Below are 18,228 nucleotides of genomic sequence, written 5' to 3' on the forward strand. Positions count from 1 at the left end.
GGCTGGAGAGGGTCGGTCATCATGAGGCGGGGGCTGTGTGGAGCTCCGTGACCTCTCTCCCTCTTCTGAGGAAACAGCTGCAAGAAAGCCAAACGTCAAGGGCACGTTGGGAGGAGGGAGGTCTTGGCCCTCCCCCCTTTCTTTCTCCGTGGGCCCTGCTCCTCTCACCCACACCCACCAGGAGGAGCGGGGCTGACGCACTTGGGGAGGGGGTGGCACATGAGGCCCACCCAAGAGGCACCCGGCCGGCCTTATTATTATTATTATTATTATTATTATTATTATTATAACTTTATTTGTACCCCGCTAGCATCTCCCAAGGGATTCGATGCGGCTTACAACAGGCTGGAGCCCAACACAATACAACAACACAATACATAGCAAATAAAACAGTTAAAGCAAAAAAAACAATAGAAATAGCAATACAACAGGACATTATGAAAAACTGAGCTGGCTGGATTAAAAGTGCTGATGTGCCGGAGGGATATGGGATTAAAATAGAAGTGCAGTGTGCGGTGGTCTTTGTTCTGACTAAAGTGCTTCTGGGCTTTGGTAGTGGGGTTCCTAATCTGAGAAGGCACATTGGAACAGCCAAGTTTTCAGGTTCTTTCTGAAAACAGCCAAAGTAGGGGCCTGTCTGTGATCTTTCGGGAGGGCATTCCAGAGGCGGGGAGCCACCACAGAGAAGGCCCTGTCCTGCGTCCCCACCAAACGCGCTCGTGACGCGGGCGGGATCACAAGCAGGGCCTCTCCGGATGACCGAAGTGAACGCATGGGTTTGTAGACGGAGATGCGGTCACACAGGTAGGATGGTTCCAAACCGTTCAGGGCTTTGTAGGTAAGCACCTGCACCTTAAATTGGGCTCGGAAAATAAACGGCAGCCAGTGGAGCTCCTTGAACAGGAGGGTTGACCTCTCTCTGTAAGGAGCACCAGTTAACATCCTGGCCGCTGCCTGTTGGACCAGCTGGAATTTCTGAGCCGTTTTCAAGGGCAGCCCCACGTAGAGTGCATTACAGTAGTCCAATCTAGAGGTGACCAGGCATGGACCACCCCGACCAGATCAGCCTTCACGAGGTACGGCCTTCACCTTGCCCGGCGCCCTGGCTCCTTCCCCAGGCACCAGGCCTTCCCACGGCAAAGGGGGGGCTCCCTCTCTCTGGGCGGGGGGGCGGGCACCCCCTCCTCTTCCACCCCCCCCTTGCTCCTTCTCAGCCGCAGAGAGAGGGAGGGAGGGAGGGAGAGGCCACCCTTCCTTCCAGGCGGAATTTGGGGGGGCGGGGGGGTCCTTTTTCATGCCCAGTGCTTCCGGCTCTTGGTTTGTGAGGGGGGGGGCGGCAGGAGGAGGAGGAGAGGCACCCCCGGGAGGGGGGAAGGAGGGAGGGCTCTCCCCGCGCGCCCCTCCCCTTCCCATGCACAGCCAGGCCACGCCCCCTTTCCCCTAAGCCCCGCCCCCTCTGAGGGGAGCCTATTGCCAGGCAGACTTCGCCGCAGGCCACGCCCCTCCTCCCTTCCTTCAGGGGGCAACACGAGAAGGACCCTCCCTCCCTCCCTCGGAAGCGCGGCCCTCTTCCCGCGAGTGGCGTGGTGTCCGCTTTGGCGCCCCCTCCCCGGAGAACCCTCTCCTGAGGGGAACACAGGCCTCGCCGCCAGGGAGGGAGGGAGGGAGGGAGGGAGGGAGGGGAGCCCCGCTCGCACCCCCCCCGCAGAACGAGGAGGGGAGGGCTCTCCCCGCGCGCCCCTCCCCTCCCCCAGCCAGGCGCCGCCCCCTTTCCCCTAAGTCCCCCCCCCGGGAAGCCTGTTGCCAGGCAGACTCCGCCGCAGGCCACGCCCCTCCTCCCTCCCTCCCTTCAGGCGGGAACACGAGCAGGGCCCTCCCCTCCCCTCCCTCTCTCTTCCCGCCAAGAAAGAGCGAGAGAGAGAGAGAGAGAGGAAGCCCCTCCCCTTCCGGGCCCCAGGCCCTCCCTCCCTCCCTCCGAAGGGGCGGGCGGGCGGGCGGGGGCGCCAGGGGAGGCTTTTTCGGGGGGAGGGGGGCTCCAGGATGGGCGCCCCCTCCCTGGTGGGCCTTTTCCCTCTCCCCGCGCGCCCCGCCCCCTCTCATGCACAGCCAGGCCCCGCCCCCTTTCCACTAAGCCCCGCCCCCCGAGGGGAGCAGGGAGGGAGGGAGGAGGGGCGTGGCCTAAGGCGGAGTCTGCCTGGCAACAGGCTCCCCTTAGGGGGCGGGGCTTAGGGGAAAGGGGGCGTGGCCTGGCTGTGCATGAGAGGGGGCGGGGCGCGCGGGGAGAGGGAAAGGGCCTCCTGAGGGAAGGGGAGGGAGGGGGGATAGGCTGTTGCCAGGCAGACTCCGCCAGGGGGAGGGGGAGGGGGAGGGGGAGGGAGGGAGCGGGATAGGCAGGCAGGCGGCCTGGTCTCTCTTTGGGCCCACCGGGAGGGAGGGAGGGAGGGAGGGAAGGGCGCCTGGCTTGGCGGGCCCCTGCTGGCCCCTCCCTCAATCATGGCCCCTCCTTGCCCCCCCCCCCCCCCGCTCTAGGCCGTGAGATCCCGAGTGCCCTTGCGGCCCCCCCCCACCACCACTGAGAGGGAGCCCTTCTTCTCCGCCGAGAGCCCGTCTCCTGAGAGAAGGAGAAGAACCGGGAACACAAGGCAGGCTCGGGCTGGGAAGAGGAGAAGGCGGTCAGCCGCCCTGGCCCTTGGATTCGCGTGTCCTTGGAAGTGGTCACCGGACTGGGCACAGACAGGGGGGGGGGGGGGTGGTGGTGGTGGTTGTGATGAACAGGGCTTGTATGCCGTGTGTGTATATAGATATGTATATGCGTGTTAACAATGGAACCAAGAAGAGATGCGAACACCCCTCGGGCATGGGCCTCGCCCCCTGCGTGCCCCCCCGCCCCCCTCCCTCCCTGCCCCTGGAGGGGATTCTGGCCCAGGAGGAGGAGGCGCCCCTCCCCACTCTTTGGTTCTGGGATCCCATGAAGAATCATAGAATCCTAGAATCCTACAGTTGGAAGAGACCTCCTGGGCCAACACCCAGTCCAACCCCATTCTGCCAAGAAGCAGGAATATTGCATTCAAATCACCCCTGACAGATGGCCATCCAGCCTCTGCTTAAAAGCTTCCAAAGAAGGAGCCTCCACCACACTCCCTCCGGGGAATGCAGAGAGTTCCACTGCTGAACGGCTCTCACAGTCAGGAAGTTCTTCCTCATGTTCAGGTGGAATCTCCTCTCTTGTAGTTTGAAGACATTGTTTCGTGTCCTAGTCTCCAGGGAAGCAGAAAGGAAGCTTGCTCCCTCCTCCTCCTCCCTGTGGCTTCCTCTCACATATTCATACATGCCCCTCATGTCTCCTCTCAGCCTTCTCTTCTTCAGGCTAAACATGCCCAGCTCCTTAAGCCGCTCCTCATAGGGCTTGTTCTCCAGACCCTTGATCATTTGAGTCGCCCTCTTCCTCTGGACACATTCCAGCTTAGAGTCAATATCTCTCTTGAATTGTGGTGCCCAGAATTGGACACAATATTCCAGGTAAAGTGGTCTAACCAAAGCAGAATAGAGCATGGGGAGCATGACTTCCTTAGAAGAGCGCTTCTCCTGCTTCCTTCCCCTTCCCAGGCGGCTTTGGTGGGAGTAGGCGCCCATTATCTTGTTCATGCCCAGCATTATTATTTTTAAACTTTAATTACATTTGGACCAGCCATAGATTTGAAATGTGTGTTGTGCTATTGTCAATTTGTGTATGAGATTTATTTTAATTACTTTGCATTGTTGTTGTTCTTGCTTGTATTGATGGATTGTGGGCTCGGCCTCATGGAAGCCACACCGAGTCCCTTGGGGAGATGGCTGTTGTTGCTCATTCATTCAGTTGCCTCCGACTCTTCGTGACCTCATGGACCAGCCCACGCCAGAGCTCCCTGTCAGCCGTCACCACCCCCAGGGTCTCCTTCAAGGTCAGTCCAGTCCCTTCAAGGATGCCATCCATCCGCCTTGCCCTTGGCCGGCCCCTACTAGAGGCAAAGGTGAAGTACTTTGGCCACATCATGAGGAGACAGCAAAGCTTAGAGAAGGGAATGATGCTGGGGAAAGTGGGGAGATGGTGGTAGCAGGGTATAAATAAAGTATTATTATTATTTATTCCATTGGTCATGGCAGAGACATTCCTGGGACCCTGCACAAAGAGCCTGTGTTTCTCTCTCTCTCTCTCTCTCTCTCCTTAGGCTGCAGGAAATCCTCCCTTGGAAGAGGACAAGGAAGGAAAGGGAAGTGGGCACAAATGAAAGAGGTTGGCAGGAAAATGGCATTGTGGGTGGAACAGAACAGAGGCACATTTTGTGAACACCTCAAAAAGAACTTCCTGACTGTGAGAGCCGTTCAGCAGTGGAACTCTCTGCCCCGGAGGGAGTGTGGTGGAGGCTCCTTCTTTGGAAGCTTTTAAGCAGAGGCTGGATGGCCATCTGTCAGGGGTGATTTGAATGCAATATTCCTGCTTCTTGGCAGAATGGGGTTGGGCTGGATGGCCCATGAGGTCTCTTCCAACTCTTGGATTCTATGATTCTATGAAAGCCCCAGTGTAATTTTTAATTAGATAGGAGGGGTTTCGGTTGCAGGGGTGGGACCAGGAGCCCCCCCCCCCCCGGCTCTCTCTCTCTGCCCTAAGACCCCACCTTCGTGCCCTCCGTTCTGCCCCACCACCTTGGCATCTGAAATAAAGACGGATGGCAGATAGGCCAGCGAGGCCGTGAGGGACAAAGGAAACACACACACACACACAAGGCAGGGCAGTAGGATGCTAACTCTGCATATTATATATTTCTTTGCTGCCACCAATTCATTATTAAGGTTCCTTTTGCTGCCACCATTTATCGATTGCTGGGCCCCCTCCTTCACTACAATGCTCAAGAAGACACACACACTTTCCAGGTGAAACAAAGCAAGAATATGTTGTTTATTTGGTTTCTGAACAGTAAAGATACGTAGTGGTTCCAATCATCTGTCAGGCTTTCCTTGAACAGAGAACGGTCTTACAGCTGGAGTTCCATGAAAGCAGTGTTCCACACACAGGAATACAACAGGTTGTTTTGAACCTTCTGAACCCTCTTTCCACACCAGCACTCTTGACACTATAGAGGCCTACTATATTTCCTGCTCCTTCTCCCTGAAGGTTTTAACTATTTTCCTCAAAGAGGTAACTTACGAAATAACAGTTCCCAAAACCAACCCACCCACCCACCCTTCCTTCCTTCCTTCCTTCAGATCTCCTCATTCACTCTTCTAACTCCCAGCTCCAAACCAAACTGAACTCTGGCTGCGTTCGCTCCTTTCTTTCCCTCTGGCTCTGACCATCGCTGGTTGCTAAGCAAAGCCTGGTTCAGAGGAAGAAGGGGGTGGGCTTCTTGGGGGTTGGGCCCCCATTTTGGATGGAAGGAAGGAAGTGGCCGTGAAAGGCCAAGAGGAGAGAGAGAGAGAGAGGTGAGAGACAAGGCCTGAGACAGGGTAGGGAGGGGAGGCCTTCCTTCATCCTCGGGCAGCTGAACAGTCCGAACTGCCTCCCGGGGTGCCTCCTTTCACCACCCTGCCTCCTCCTCCTCCTCCTCCTCTCCCTTCGCCTTCCTTCCTCCTCCTCTGCCCCTCCCTCTTCTTTTTCCACCCCATCCAATCCCTCCCTGCAGATGCCCTTCCTCAACGTGGTTTTGAATTAGTTGGGTGGGAAGGCAGGGTCTTGGTTGTCTGCAGAATTCCTTTAGGAAAAGACAGGAAATTTGATGTTTGCGCTTGAGACCCTGATGCCTGCATAAAGGGAAAGGCTTCTGACTTTCACTCTTGATCTTTTTCTTCTTGACCAGGGAAACGAGGATTCTGTGGAGCCACCCCTGGCGTGCAGTGAGGAAACCGATCCTGCAGGAAGAATAAATCCTCTCAGTGTGCTCATCGTGCTGAATTCTTAAGAGATACAAACAGGAAAAAGAGACAAGTATCTGTACTGCAATTAAACTCCTACATCACTGCTGACATGGAGGAGAAAACATCTCAAAGCCTGGAGCGCGAAAAGAGTTTCACTCGGGAAGATCTTCCGCAGCAACATGCAAGGGGGGGCTCACACTGGGAACAAAGCCTATGCATGCCTGGAGTGTGGAAGGAGCTCCACTCAGAGTTCAAGTCTACGTTCACATCAGAGGATTCACACTGGGGAGAAACCCTTTCCATGCCTGGAGTGTGAAAGGAGCTTCACTCATCGTTCAGGCCTACACTCACATCAAAAGACTCACACTGGGGAGAAGCCCTATACATGCCTAGAGTGTGGAAAGGGATTCGCTCAGAGGAAATTTATATTCACACCAAAGGACTCACACTGGGGAGAAACCCTATGCATGCCTCGAATGTGGACAGAGCTTCACTGAGAGCAGAAGACTGCGTTCACATCAAAGGACTCACACTGAGCAGACACCCTTTCCATGCCTGGAGTGTGGATAGAAGTTCAGTCCAAGTTCTCCTCTACATTCACATCAAACAAGTCACGCTGGGGTGGGGAGGAAACCCTATCCATGCCTGGAGCGTGGAAAGAGCACCGCTCAGAGTTCAACGGTACGTTCACGTGAACAGACTCACGCTGGGGAGAAACCAAAAGCAGAAGTGTGCTGGCATAGCATTAACTAAGAGGAACGGAATAATAAGGGATACCGCCAACTCTGTCTGGAGTTCATAGAAATAAAACCAGGTCTGTTTGTTAATCGGTTTGCTAGTTTCCTTTGTTAATTGTTAATTTTTATGTCGGTTCTTACCAATCTGTTATGCTCTTTCTGGAACCTGTTTTATGTTTGTTTTAATGATTACTGTGTTAGTTATGACTTTCAATGGTTTGTTTTTTAATGGTTTGTTTACTGCTGTTTTATTTTCAAATTCGTTGTAAGACACCCTGAGGAGAGAGGGCGGGTTAGAAATAAAACTGTGGTTGTTGTTGTTGTTGTCGTTATCCCTCTGTGAGTTGTACAGTTTTAGAATTGTTTATTATAAAGTTTCTATGTTTTTCTTTTCCCTAATAAAATACGTGTTTGCAAAAGGCAGATTTGGATGGGTTGAAATGGAAGAGACCGGAAAGGCAGGCAGAGCCGGGATTTAGTGGATTTAGTTCATGGTCCTTTGGGATATCCTTTTCCACGTTTATGTTGGTAGCCTGGCTGCCTCTGCCCTGGCTGGGGTTGTGGCCAGGAGCCCACAATCGGCCACTAGACAACAACACAGTCACAAAAGAGTGGCTCATAGATTTGCCACTCAAGGAAGCCCTGCAAACACTGACTGGGTCGGCCTCTCTGGAAGAAATGGGTCTTCAGCTGCATCTGAAGTTCTGACAGATGAGAGAACCACTTTGGGATCTCTTTCTTCCACTGGCCTGCCATCCATCCATCCCACAGCCTTCCGCTCCTCCTCCTCCTCCCCATCCTCTGTCCCTTTCTCTTCCTCCTCCTCAGGCCGCACCGCTCAGGGATGCGGGGGGGGGGGGGGGGTGAGGGGGGAGGAAGAGGAGGAATGGCAGGCCCCGTTATCAGGGTGGGCCATCCATCATCATCATCATACATTGGCCAGACCCCTTTCTCTTTATAGTCTGAGTAGTGTATATTATGTATCCAGCATTGCTTAAGTGCTGAAACTGCCATTGCCCCCTTCCTTCCTTCCTTCCTTCCTTCCTTCCTTCCTTCCTTCCTTCCTTCCTTCCTTCCCTCCCTCCCTCCCTCCCTCCCTCCCTCCCTCCCTCCCTCCTTCCTTCCCCTTCCATTTATTTCATTTCTATTCTTTTCCTTCCTTCCTTTCTTTCTCTCTTTCTTTCTTTCCCTGAATACTTTCTGTCTTCTCTCCCTCATGCCATTTCTCCCCATGCTCGGAGGGCCACTTCACCTAGCAACATTCTTTTGTGGTGCTGCCAAATGTACTTTGACATAGATGGATCAGGCTGTGGCGCAGCTGGCTGGGAGCTTGCTGCATTATTATTATTATTATTATTATTATTATTATTCTTTTATTTGTACCCTGCTAGCATCTCCCGAAGGACTCAATGCAGCTTACATAGGCCGGAGCCTCAAAACACAGTACAACAATACAATACCTATATTATATCACTACTGTCCAAGAGGTCATGAGTTTGAAGCCAGCTCAGATTGGAGTGAGCTTCTGGCCATTAGTCTAGCTTGCTGTCCACCTATGCAGCCCAAAAGACAGTTGCATCCATCAAGTAGGAAATTTAGGTAACGCTTTATGCGGGGAGGCTAATTTAACTAATTTACAATTCCATAAAACGGCGGCAGGAAGGGACATCCATGGGGGAGGGGCGAGAGCAGCCGGGGGTGACCTCTCCCGCCAACCTCCTCACTCCACTCCCAGCCCCTCCCCCCCCCCCCCCCCCCATGATTATATGGCAGTGTGGAAGGAGGTTTAGGGCCCTTCTGTACAACTATATAATCCAGAATATCAAAGGCAGGGGTGTGTGCAAAAACAAAAACAACCCGGAGTTTAGTTTTTTCTTAATTTTTCCCCATATTATCTGCTTTGAACTGGATTATCACAGGGCCCTTCCAGGCAGACCTTCTATCCCAGGATCTGATCCCAGGTTTTCAGTTTATCCCAGATTATCTAGCAGTGCAGACTCATATAATCCAGTTCAAAGCAGAAAATCTGGGATCAGATCCTTGGATATAGGACCTGTCAGGGACCTTCCTCACAAACCTATAACCCAGAATATCAAGGCAGAAAATCCCACAATATCTGCTTTGAACTAGGTTATCTGAGTCCACACTCAGATAATGTGGGTTTTCTCTGCCTTGATATTCTGAGATGTGGGGCTATGTGGAAGGGCCCTGAGTCTACACTGCCATATAATTCAGTTCAAAGCAGAGAATCTGGATACAGCTGTGTGGAAGGGGTTTTGGATCTACACTGCCCTATAACCCAGGATCTGAACCCAGATTATTTTCTTATCCCAGATTAATAAATAAAGATTATTATTATTATTATTATTATTTGGCAGTGCTTAACCCAGTTTAAAGCAAATAATCTCAGGTCAGATCCTGGGATAGAAGGCAGTGTAGAAAGGGTTTTCAGCCCCATCTACGCTGCCATATAAAATACGGATTCTCTGCTTTGAAGTGGATTATATGGCAGTGTGAATCCTAGAATCCTAGAGTGGGAAGAGACCTCCTGGGCCATCATCCAGTCCAACCCCATTCTGCCAAGAAGCAGGAATATTGCATTCAAATCACCCCTGACAGATGGCCATCCAGCCTCTGTTTCAAAGCTTCCAAAGAAGGAGCCTCCACCACACTCCCTCCGGGGCAGAGAGTTCCACTGCTGAACAAAGAATCCTAGAATCCTAGAGTTGGAAGAGACCTCCTGGGCCTTCATCCAGTCCAACCCCATTCTGCCAAGAAGCAGGAATATTGCATTCAAAGCACCCCTGACAGATGGCCATCCAGCCTCTGCTTCAAAGCTTCCAAAGAAGGAGCCTCCACCACACTCCCTCCGGGGAAGGCAGAGAGTTCCACTGCTGAACGGCTCTCACAGTCAGGAAGTTCTTCCGCATGTTCAGGTGGGATCTCCTCTCTTGTAGTTTGAAGCCATTGTTCCCTTGCCAAGGAAGCAGAAAACAAGATAACCCAGTTCAAAGAAGATAAATGTGGATTATTTGCCTTGTTATTCTGGGTTACATGGCAATGTGGAAGGGCCCTTTGATACCTGATGAATGGCACTTTGTTATGTGCGCCTTCGGGTACCCATAAATCGGAAATGACTTGAGGGCACACAACAACAACAATTTAAAACACTTTAATCTGATCAGAGGATCACCTCGTTAGTCAGATAATGTCACAGAGCGGCTTCTTTGTGGTCCGGCTGCATTTGTAATAAGAAATTCAATGTGCAAATTCGATAAATGTGAATTTAAAATGATGTGTGGGAATGAATGGAAGAATGGAAGGATGTATGGATGGAGCTAATAATTTTGGAAACACCAGTATAATATTAAGGCCTGCAATGACTTACTACCTGCTTACTGCTTTGTGACTAAAACCTGTTAATGAGATCTGAAGAGTAAACCCTGATAAGAACTGGGACAGTGATAAAGGAAATGTTTGCAATCTTCCTTATGTTAAGAAGGAAGTCAACATAAGATCAACACCAATCAAGAAGATCAACATCTGGCCAGGAAACTGGGATGGATCCAGGATGGAAGACGTCTACCATTAATTTACAACTTTGGGACGACATCAGCAGAATATTCCTATAAAAGACTCAGTCTAATAATGCTCAAAGTGTGGCAGACCTGAGGAGTCTGTTCCACCCGCCATGCTCTGCTCCATGGGAAGGAGAGAGGTGGTGTATTCGGAGAGTGTCAGATATGCTCTGGGAAAGCAGGATTATTCTGGACACTTTGGGGCTTCTTTCTCAAGGGAAGAGGAAGGAGTGCGCTTTTGGAGTCTTGGATTTTGTGCAGGGAGTCAGGCTCTGCTGTATGGAAAACACAGATCTGGTCCTTGGCATTGTTCTTAGGGAAAGGAGTTTTGGCATCTCAGCGTTTTGAAGTTTTGGCGTTATGGAAGTTATGGAACTATGCGTTGGCAGGCTGCAGGAAAGCAGGGTCTGGCCTAAGAGGTGCTTCTCCAAGGAGGGAGAAAAGGATATGGTAATACTTGGATGTATGTGGATGAATGCATGTACATGTGTGAATGCTGAGTGAAAATGTAACTCCCCTGTTTGTTTGTTAACCAATGTAATTGTGAATCCAACGTAGTTGCATAGAATCTGTATGTCCAATGTCATTCTTCGTCTGAATGTTTTCTGTAATCTTATATACCTTCTCACACTGGAAATTGCAATAAAAAGGACCTATGCTTTAAAATCATTGAAAAGTCATTCATAACACATTTACTTAGAGGATTGTTAGCTAGGAAATTCTGCCTCAAAGGGGGATTGGCGGACTGCATGGCCGCCCAGACCCACTCCCTTCTTCACCAGAGCAAGAAAATATCATCAAAGCCCTCCTCACAGAGAGCCATCCAGCCATAGATATAGATCTATATGAATCACACACACACGTATGGAAGATATATCATAGATTTGAAAGGGACCCCTAAAGAAGGACAATGATATCTTGCTTGTTCCAGGGTGGGCAAACCAGACACTCTCCACATCAACACTGACAAAGAAACAACAAGAAGTACTGATAACCCACAATCAGAAAGACATTCTGTATATTAGAAACCAACACTTTCTCATTACTTTATTTTCCAGATCAACAGACTGTGCCACAGCAACACGTGGCAGGGGACAGCTAGTGTATGTGTGTATGCGTGTGTGTGTGTATATATATATATATATATATATATATGGATGGCATAGGCCAACTTTGGCCCTCCACGTGTTTTGGACTTCAACTCCCACAATTCCAAACAGCCAGTAGGAAGTCCAAAATACCTGGAGGGCCAACATTTGTCCATGCCCATACAGATATAGATTATATATATCAGTGATTGGTTTGAGGGGGGGGGGGGTGCCAAAATTTTCTTTGCTTACCATTGAAAATTACCTAGGGCCGCCTCTGCCTGGAGGGAACCTGGACCTGAAGCCGAGCACCCCCCCCCCCAAAAAAAACCCAAGGGATAGTGACTTATAGTTCTGCAAAGGGCAAGGGCACCAGACCGCACAGTAAGGGTTAAGTCTTGGTCACATTGCAAAGGCACTAACAACAATAAGGACCCCGCAAGGCTTTTGGGGAATGGCTGGATCTTGGGATTCCTGCCCTTCATGAGAGTTGTAGTTTCCCAAGGACCAGCTTCGATCCCAGCGTGGCAGAATTCCACCCAATGGCTCAGTGGGAAATCAACAGACTTTCCTTTTGGGGGTTTAAGAGCTCTACCTAATGTTTTGGACTCGCAAGGACATCTTTCCTGCTCATGAACTTCCCTCAAAATGGACTATGGACTCATATTGCTAGAAAATAATTTCTTTATTAAGTTTCTTTGGCGGGTGGGGTGGGGAAGGAGGTATTTGATATGAATTTCTGTGGGTTTCTGTATTCCCCCATCATGTATTCTCATTATTCTTGCCCTGACACCCAAACCTATCACTCCTTCCCCTCCCCTTGGGTAAATCAATCCAGGAAGCGGCCAGCTGTTGTAAGGGCAATCAGAGGAAACAAAAGAAACTCATATCCCAGAACTCTGGCGAGGACAATGGAACCTGGAAACTCTATGAGGCTCCAGGATTAAGGCCATCGGCCTGGGGATTTCCTTCCGCAGATTTTGGCCATTTCCCAATCGGAGCGAGACGCTCTTCAGGGGCCGTCTTCCCAATTTTGTTTACTTCATTCAGAACCGGACCTTTCCCCATCCTCCCCTTTTGTGCCTTATCTGATTGTGGCAGGAAGACCAGGATGAAAGTAATCAAGGATCATCGCAACTCCACTCAAGGACAATAGACTGGGCATCGCATCCATTGATTCATTTGCCGGCTCATTGTTTCTGTTTTCATCCCGCCTCTCTCAAGGCGCTGAAGCAGGGAAAAGCTCTCCCATTGGAGGGAAAAGGGAGGGAGTTTTGAAACTTTCAAACCTGTATTTTGCTATAAATATGCCTCTGATCAATGTACTGGCATGCTTTGTGTGCGATCTATCACCACATTGCATCCGTCTCAGCTGAATCGCTCATTAAACCTCGGTGCCTCTTCTTTTTCGCTTTGGCAAGAGTCTCATTTCAATGTTTAATATTAATAAAATTGCTGGAATCAGGCTTCTCTGAAGGCTTGCCAAGGTAGCGTTCCCTCTTTGGTGGGAACTAAGGGTCTTCTCCCCTTGGAGTTGACCTCCCTAAAGTCTAGTTTGACTTCAGACCCAAACCATGGAAGGCTTTGAAGGTCAAAAGAAACAGTCTGGACTTTGCCCAGAAACTCACCATCCGCCAGTGGAATGACTAGTTCAGGGGGATTCGCTCACTCCTGGGGGATCCTGGGACTAATCTGGCTGCTGGGCTCTGAACCCATTGGGGCCTCCAAATTGGGTCCAGGGGGAGCCCAATGTAAAGAGCATTGCAGAAGTCCAGCCTGGAGGTAGCGGGCGCTCAGTGGTGCACCATCTTGAGGTCCTTCAGATGTAGGAAGGGAGGGTGAGTCCTGGCACATTGGCTGGCGTGGGGAGCAGGCCCTCTTGACCGCTGTCCATCTTCCTGGACGGCCTTTCCTGGCTTGAATGCCACAAGTCGTGAGAAGAGCAAAGAGGGGAGAGGCTGTCACACGGCGCTGAAGGGGGGAGGCCTCTCCGGTCCTTCCTTCCCTGCTTCTGGCCGTTTTCGTAGAAGCATAGAGTTGGAAGAGAGAGCCTGGGCATCTCATCCCACCTCCTCCTGTCACGCAGGACAAGCGCAAGGATTCCTCCTGAGCCCAAACACTGCGTCCTAGTCAAGGCAACTTGGGTCAACAGGAGGGCCCTGTAACTAACTAACACACACACACACACACACACACACACACCTCGGAGATGCCGGCAGAAACCTTCTGGCAGGGCAACCGTCATTATATCACCCCACCACTGCTACCAATTCATACGCGGAGCACTCGAAACGCCTGTTTGTGTCTCTTCAATTTGTGTAACCTAGAACCACAAAACTGTCTTCAGCTCCACGGGATCTTCTTCTTCTCTTTTAGAAAACCTTCCCTTTCATAGGTAGTCCTAAACACTCGTTATTTTGAACTGAACAGAAACAACGTTTATTTGGAGATTTCTCGGGTTCGCCATGCTTGGCAGTTGCGTCTTCTCTTCTTCCTGTCGCTTTCTTGAATCATAGAATCATAGAATCAAAGAGTTGGAAGAGACCTCATGGGCCATCCAGTCCAACCCCATTCTGCCAAGAAGCAGGAATATTGCATTCAAATCACTCCTGACAGATGGCCATCCAGCCTCTGTTTCAAAGCTTCCAAAGAAGGAGCCTCCACCACACTCCCTCCGGGGCAGAGAGTTCCACTGCTGAACGGCTCTCACAGTCAGGAAGTTCTTCCTCATGTTCAGATGGAATCTCCTCTCTTGTAGTTTGAAGCCATTGTTCCATTGCGTCCTAGTCTCCAGGGAAGCAGAAAGGAAGCTTGCTCCCTCCTCCCTGTGGCTTCTTGGTTCTTGGTTGACTCTTGGTTCTTCTTAAACATATGACTTATGTGAGCATTCAAACCTTTAACATCAGGCTATCTTCTGCCGCTTTGAATTAAACTATCAGTCACAAAATCCTAGAGTTGGAGGAGACGACATGGGCCATCTAGTCCAACCCCCTGCCAGGTAGGAAAAGCACAAAGTACCCCTGACAGATGGCCATCCAGCCTCTGTTTGAAAGTTTCCAAGGCAGGAGCCTCCACCACACTTTCGAGGCAGAGAGTTCCACTGTTGAACAGTTCATATGGTCAGGAAGTTCTTCCTAATGTTCAGGTGGAATCTCCTTTCCTGTAATTTGAACCCACAGCTCCTAGTCCTAGTTTCAAGGGCAGCAGAGAACAAGTCCAATCCCTCCTCCTTATGACACCCTTTCACATATGTATACACGGCCATCACACCCCAACCTTCTCTTCTGCAGGCTAAACACACCCAGTTCTTTAAGACGCTCCTCGTGTGTCATGGTCTCCAGACCTCCTCTGGACACCTTCCAGCTTGCCAATATCTCTTTCCAACTGTGGTGCCCAGAGTTTGAGACCGTATTCCAGGTGAGGTCTCACCAAAGCAGTTGGAAGAGGAGAAGAAGGAGAAGAGCTTTATTTTCCTACCCTGCCTCCATCTCCCCAAAGGGACTCGGGGTGGCTCACATGGGACCAAGCCCAAGGCAACATGCAATTAAAGACAGAACAATAACATATTAAAGTAGCATAAAAACAGCATAAACAATAATAAAGAAGAAGAAAAGAAGAAGAACTTTATTTTTCTATGCCGCCTCCATCTCCCCAAAGGGATTCGGGGCGGCTTACATGGGGCCAAGCACAGGGAACATACAATTAAAAGCAGAGCGATAACAAAATGCAATTTACAAAGCATAAAACAACATAACAATAATAGACAAGCATCAAGCAACAAAAGAACTAATTTGGAAAAAAGGGGGGGGGGCAAAATACAGGCTAATTAAAGAGTAATGGGTTCAACAAGGTGGATGAAGATGTACAATAGCCTAGGAAATATCATTAAAACAGAGCAATCAGAAATAATTCAGTTTGACTTACAAAATCTGAATAGTAATGTAATATAGGAAATTCAGGTTCAATGATAATTAAATTACGATTCCAGTCGTATGTCATGTATGTCCTGGGTCGTATGTATGTCATGAACAAGCTTCAAAGGCAGCAACAGACTCATTTTTGGAAGGAAGGGAGGGAAGGGCTAATATGCGAAACTAGTTAAAGGATAGGGTGGTCAATCAAGTGGACAGAGACGTAGAGCGGCATAGGAAGAATAGCATAGAAATAGTCCAGAAGGTAAGAGTCCTACATCAGCCTTCAAAGAGTTTGCAAAGCTCTGTCTGAGAGAGTCTCTCAGGAGTCAACTGCCCTTGCTCTCTCCAGTATGTATCCTATGGTGTCTATGGAGATGTGAACTCTTCCCGCACTCCGAGCATTCATAGGGTTGCTCCCCAGTGCGAGTCCTTTCAAGTGAACATAGATTTGCACTCTGAGTGACGCTCTGTCCACACTCCAGGCATATATAGTGTTTCTTCCTAGTGTGAGTCCTTTGATGTAAACTTAGACCTGAAGTATGCGGAGTGAAGTGCATTCCGCACTCCAGACATGTATAGGATTTCCCCCCATGCGACTCCTTTGATGTGAGCATAGATTTGAAGTATTCCTCAAGTTCTATCCACGGTCTACGCATGAGAGGAGATTCCATCTGAACATTAGGAAGAACTTCCTGACTGTGAGAGCTGTTCAGCAGTGGAACTCTCTGCCCCGGAGTGTGGTGGAGGCTCCTTCTTTGGAAGCTTTTAAGCAGAGGCTGGATGGCCATCTGTCAGGGGTGATTTGAATGCAATATTCCTGCTTCTTGGCAGAATGGGGTTGGACTGGATGGCCCATGAGGTCTCTTCCAACTCTTTGATTCTATGATTCTATGTGTGGGGTTTCTACCCAGAGTGAGTTCTTTTGTGTGAATCTAGATAGGAACGCCGACTGAAGCTCCTTCCACACTCCAGGCATGTATAGGGACTCTCTCCAGTGTGACTCCACTGATGTCTACGAAGATCTCGATTCCGAATGTAGCTCTTTCCACACTCCAGGCATGCATATTTCTCCCCTGTGTGCATTCTGTGATGAGAGTATAGATTGGAACTATCAATGAAGCTCTTTCCACACTCCAGGCATTTATAGGGTTTCTCTCCAGTGTGACTTCGATGTTTACGTAGATTTCCACTCTGAGCAAAGCTCTTTCCACACTCCAGGCATGTAAAGGGTTTCTCCCCAGTGTGAATCCTTTCATGTGAACGTAGAGCTGAACTCTGAGTGAAGCTCTTTCCACATTCTTGGCATGAATAGGGCTTCTTCCCACTGTGAGTCCTTTGATGTGAACGTAGGTGTGTACTCTGACTGAAATTCATTCCACACTCCAGACATGTATAGGGTTTCCCCCCAGTGTGAGTCCTTTGATGTGAATGTAGAATTCCCTTGAAACTGAAGCTGCGTCCACACTCCAGGCATTTATAGGGTTTCTCCCCAGTGTGAACCCTTTGATGGGAACGTAAACCTGAACACTGAGTGAAGCTCTTCCCACACTCCGGGCATTTACAGGGTTTCTCCCCAGAGTGAGTCCTTTCATGTGAACGTAGACTTGAACTCTGAGTGAAGCTCTTTCCACATTCTTGGCATGTATAGGGCTTCTTCCTACTGTGAGTCCTTTGATGTGAACGTAGACCTGAACTATGAGTGAAATTCATTCCGCACTCCAGACATGTATACGGTTTTCCCCCAGCGTGAGTCCTTTGATGTGAACCTAGATTTCCCTTGTAACTGAAGCTACGTCCGCACTCCAGGCATGTATAGGGTTTCTCCCCAGTGTGAATCCTTTCATGCACACGTAGAGCTGAAGACTGAGTGAAGCTCTTCCCACACTCCGCGCATTTATAGGGTTTCTCCCCAGTGTGAGTCCTTTGATGTAAACGCAGACCCAAACTCTGAGTGAAGCTCTTCCCACACTCCGGGCATTGATAGGGTTTCTCCCCAGTGTGAATCCTTTGATGTGAACGTAGGTGTGAACTCTGAGTGAAACTCTGCCCACACTCCAGGCATGTATAGGGCTTCTCCCCAGTGTGAGTCCTTTGATGTAAACGTAGACCCAAACTCCGAGTGAAGCTCTTCCCACACTCCCAGCATTCATAGGGTTTCTCTCCAGTCTGAGTCCTTTCATCTTGCTGCAGATGACCCTTCTGAGTCAAAGTCTCTCCACACTCCAGGGATTTAGATGCTTCCTCCTTCATGTCAACAGTGATATGGGTGTTGAATGGCAATACAGATACTTGACTCTTCCTTTTCTCTTTCTTGTCTGCAAGATTGTCACCTTGAGAGGATTTCTTCTTCCTCTATCATTGGCTTCCTTACTGCACCCAAGAAGTGGCTTGACAGAATCCTCCTTTCCCTGGTCAAGAAAGAAGCAAAAGATCCATCGTGAAAGCCAGAAACCTTTTCTACCTCCAAAGTTTCCCCTTTCCTTCCGGCGGACATATTGAAAAATGGACATCAGGGTCTCAAGCACATTCACAGAAAGCAGCAAAGGCAACCAGTGAACCTTTAAAAAGAAAGGAATGCATTTGGAAAGAAGAGAAGAAGGGAGGGAGAAAAGAAGGAATGAGAGCAGGAAGAAAGGGGAACTCCTTCCCAAACTGGAGCATCCCATTGATGTCCTTGGGTCAAACACACATGTGGCCAAAGGAATGGAAGGCCGCAATCAGGAAGGAAGGAACAGTTCTTTCCAATATTACAGGACGTCACTCGCTCTGGATAATGGGTCTCCCTGAATCACCAGGTTGTGTTAAATGCTGGGGGGCACAAAGGTCACTGGGCCGCCTCCCATCCCACAATGGGACCCAGGGTCTGCTTCCTGAGCATCCCAGTTTAGATCCCGCCTTGCAAGACGGGATTGAACAGCCCTCTGACCATCCAAAACAGCTCAGCTGGACAGTTCTTAGCAGACACCATGTTGGCCGCAACTAGAGATCTTCTTGTGGCCGTCACTGCCGCGGCATATGT

At 50.0% G+C, this 18,228-nt stretch overlaps 1 protein-coding gene across 1 annotated transcript; it reads right to left on the reverse strand.

Moving 5' to 3' along the window:
- Positions 1-2,525: 2,525 nt before the first annotated feature.
- LOC132761741 (zinc finger protein 135-like) lies at positions 2,526-17,459 on the reverse strand. Its single transcript, XM_067463184.1, has 2 exons — positions 16,388-17,459; positions 2,526-2,611 (listed from the first exon to the last, which is right to left on the reverse strand). Exons 1-2 carry the CDS (start codon positions 17,457-17,459, stop codon positions 2,526-2,528), a joined length of 1,158 nt encoding a protein of 385 aa, XP_067319285.1.
- Positions 17,460-18,228: the final 769 nt, after the last annotated feature.

The sequence above is a fragment of the Anolis sagrei genome, chromosome 1, assembly GCF_037176765.1.
Source record: "Anolis sagrei isolate rAnoSag1 chromosome 1, rAnoSag1.mat, whole genome shotgun sequence".
Lineage (NCBI taxonomy): Eukaryota > Metazoa > Chordata > Lepidosauria > Squamata > Dactyloidae > Anolis > Anolis sagrei.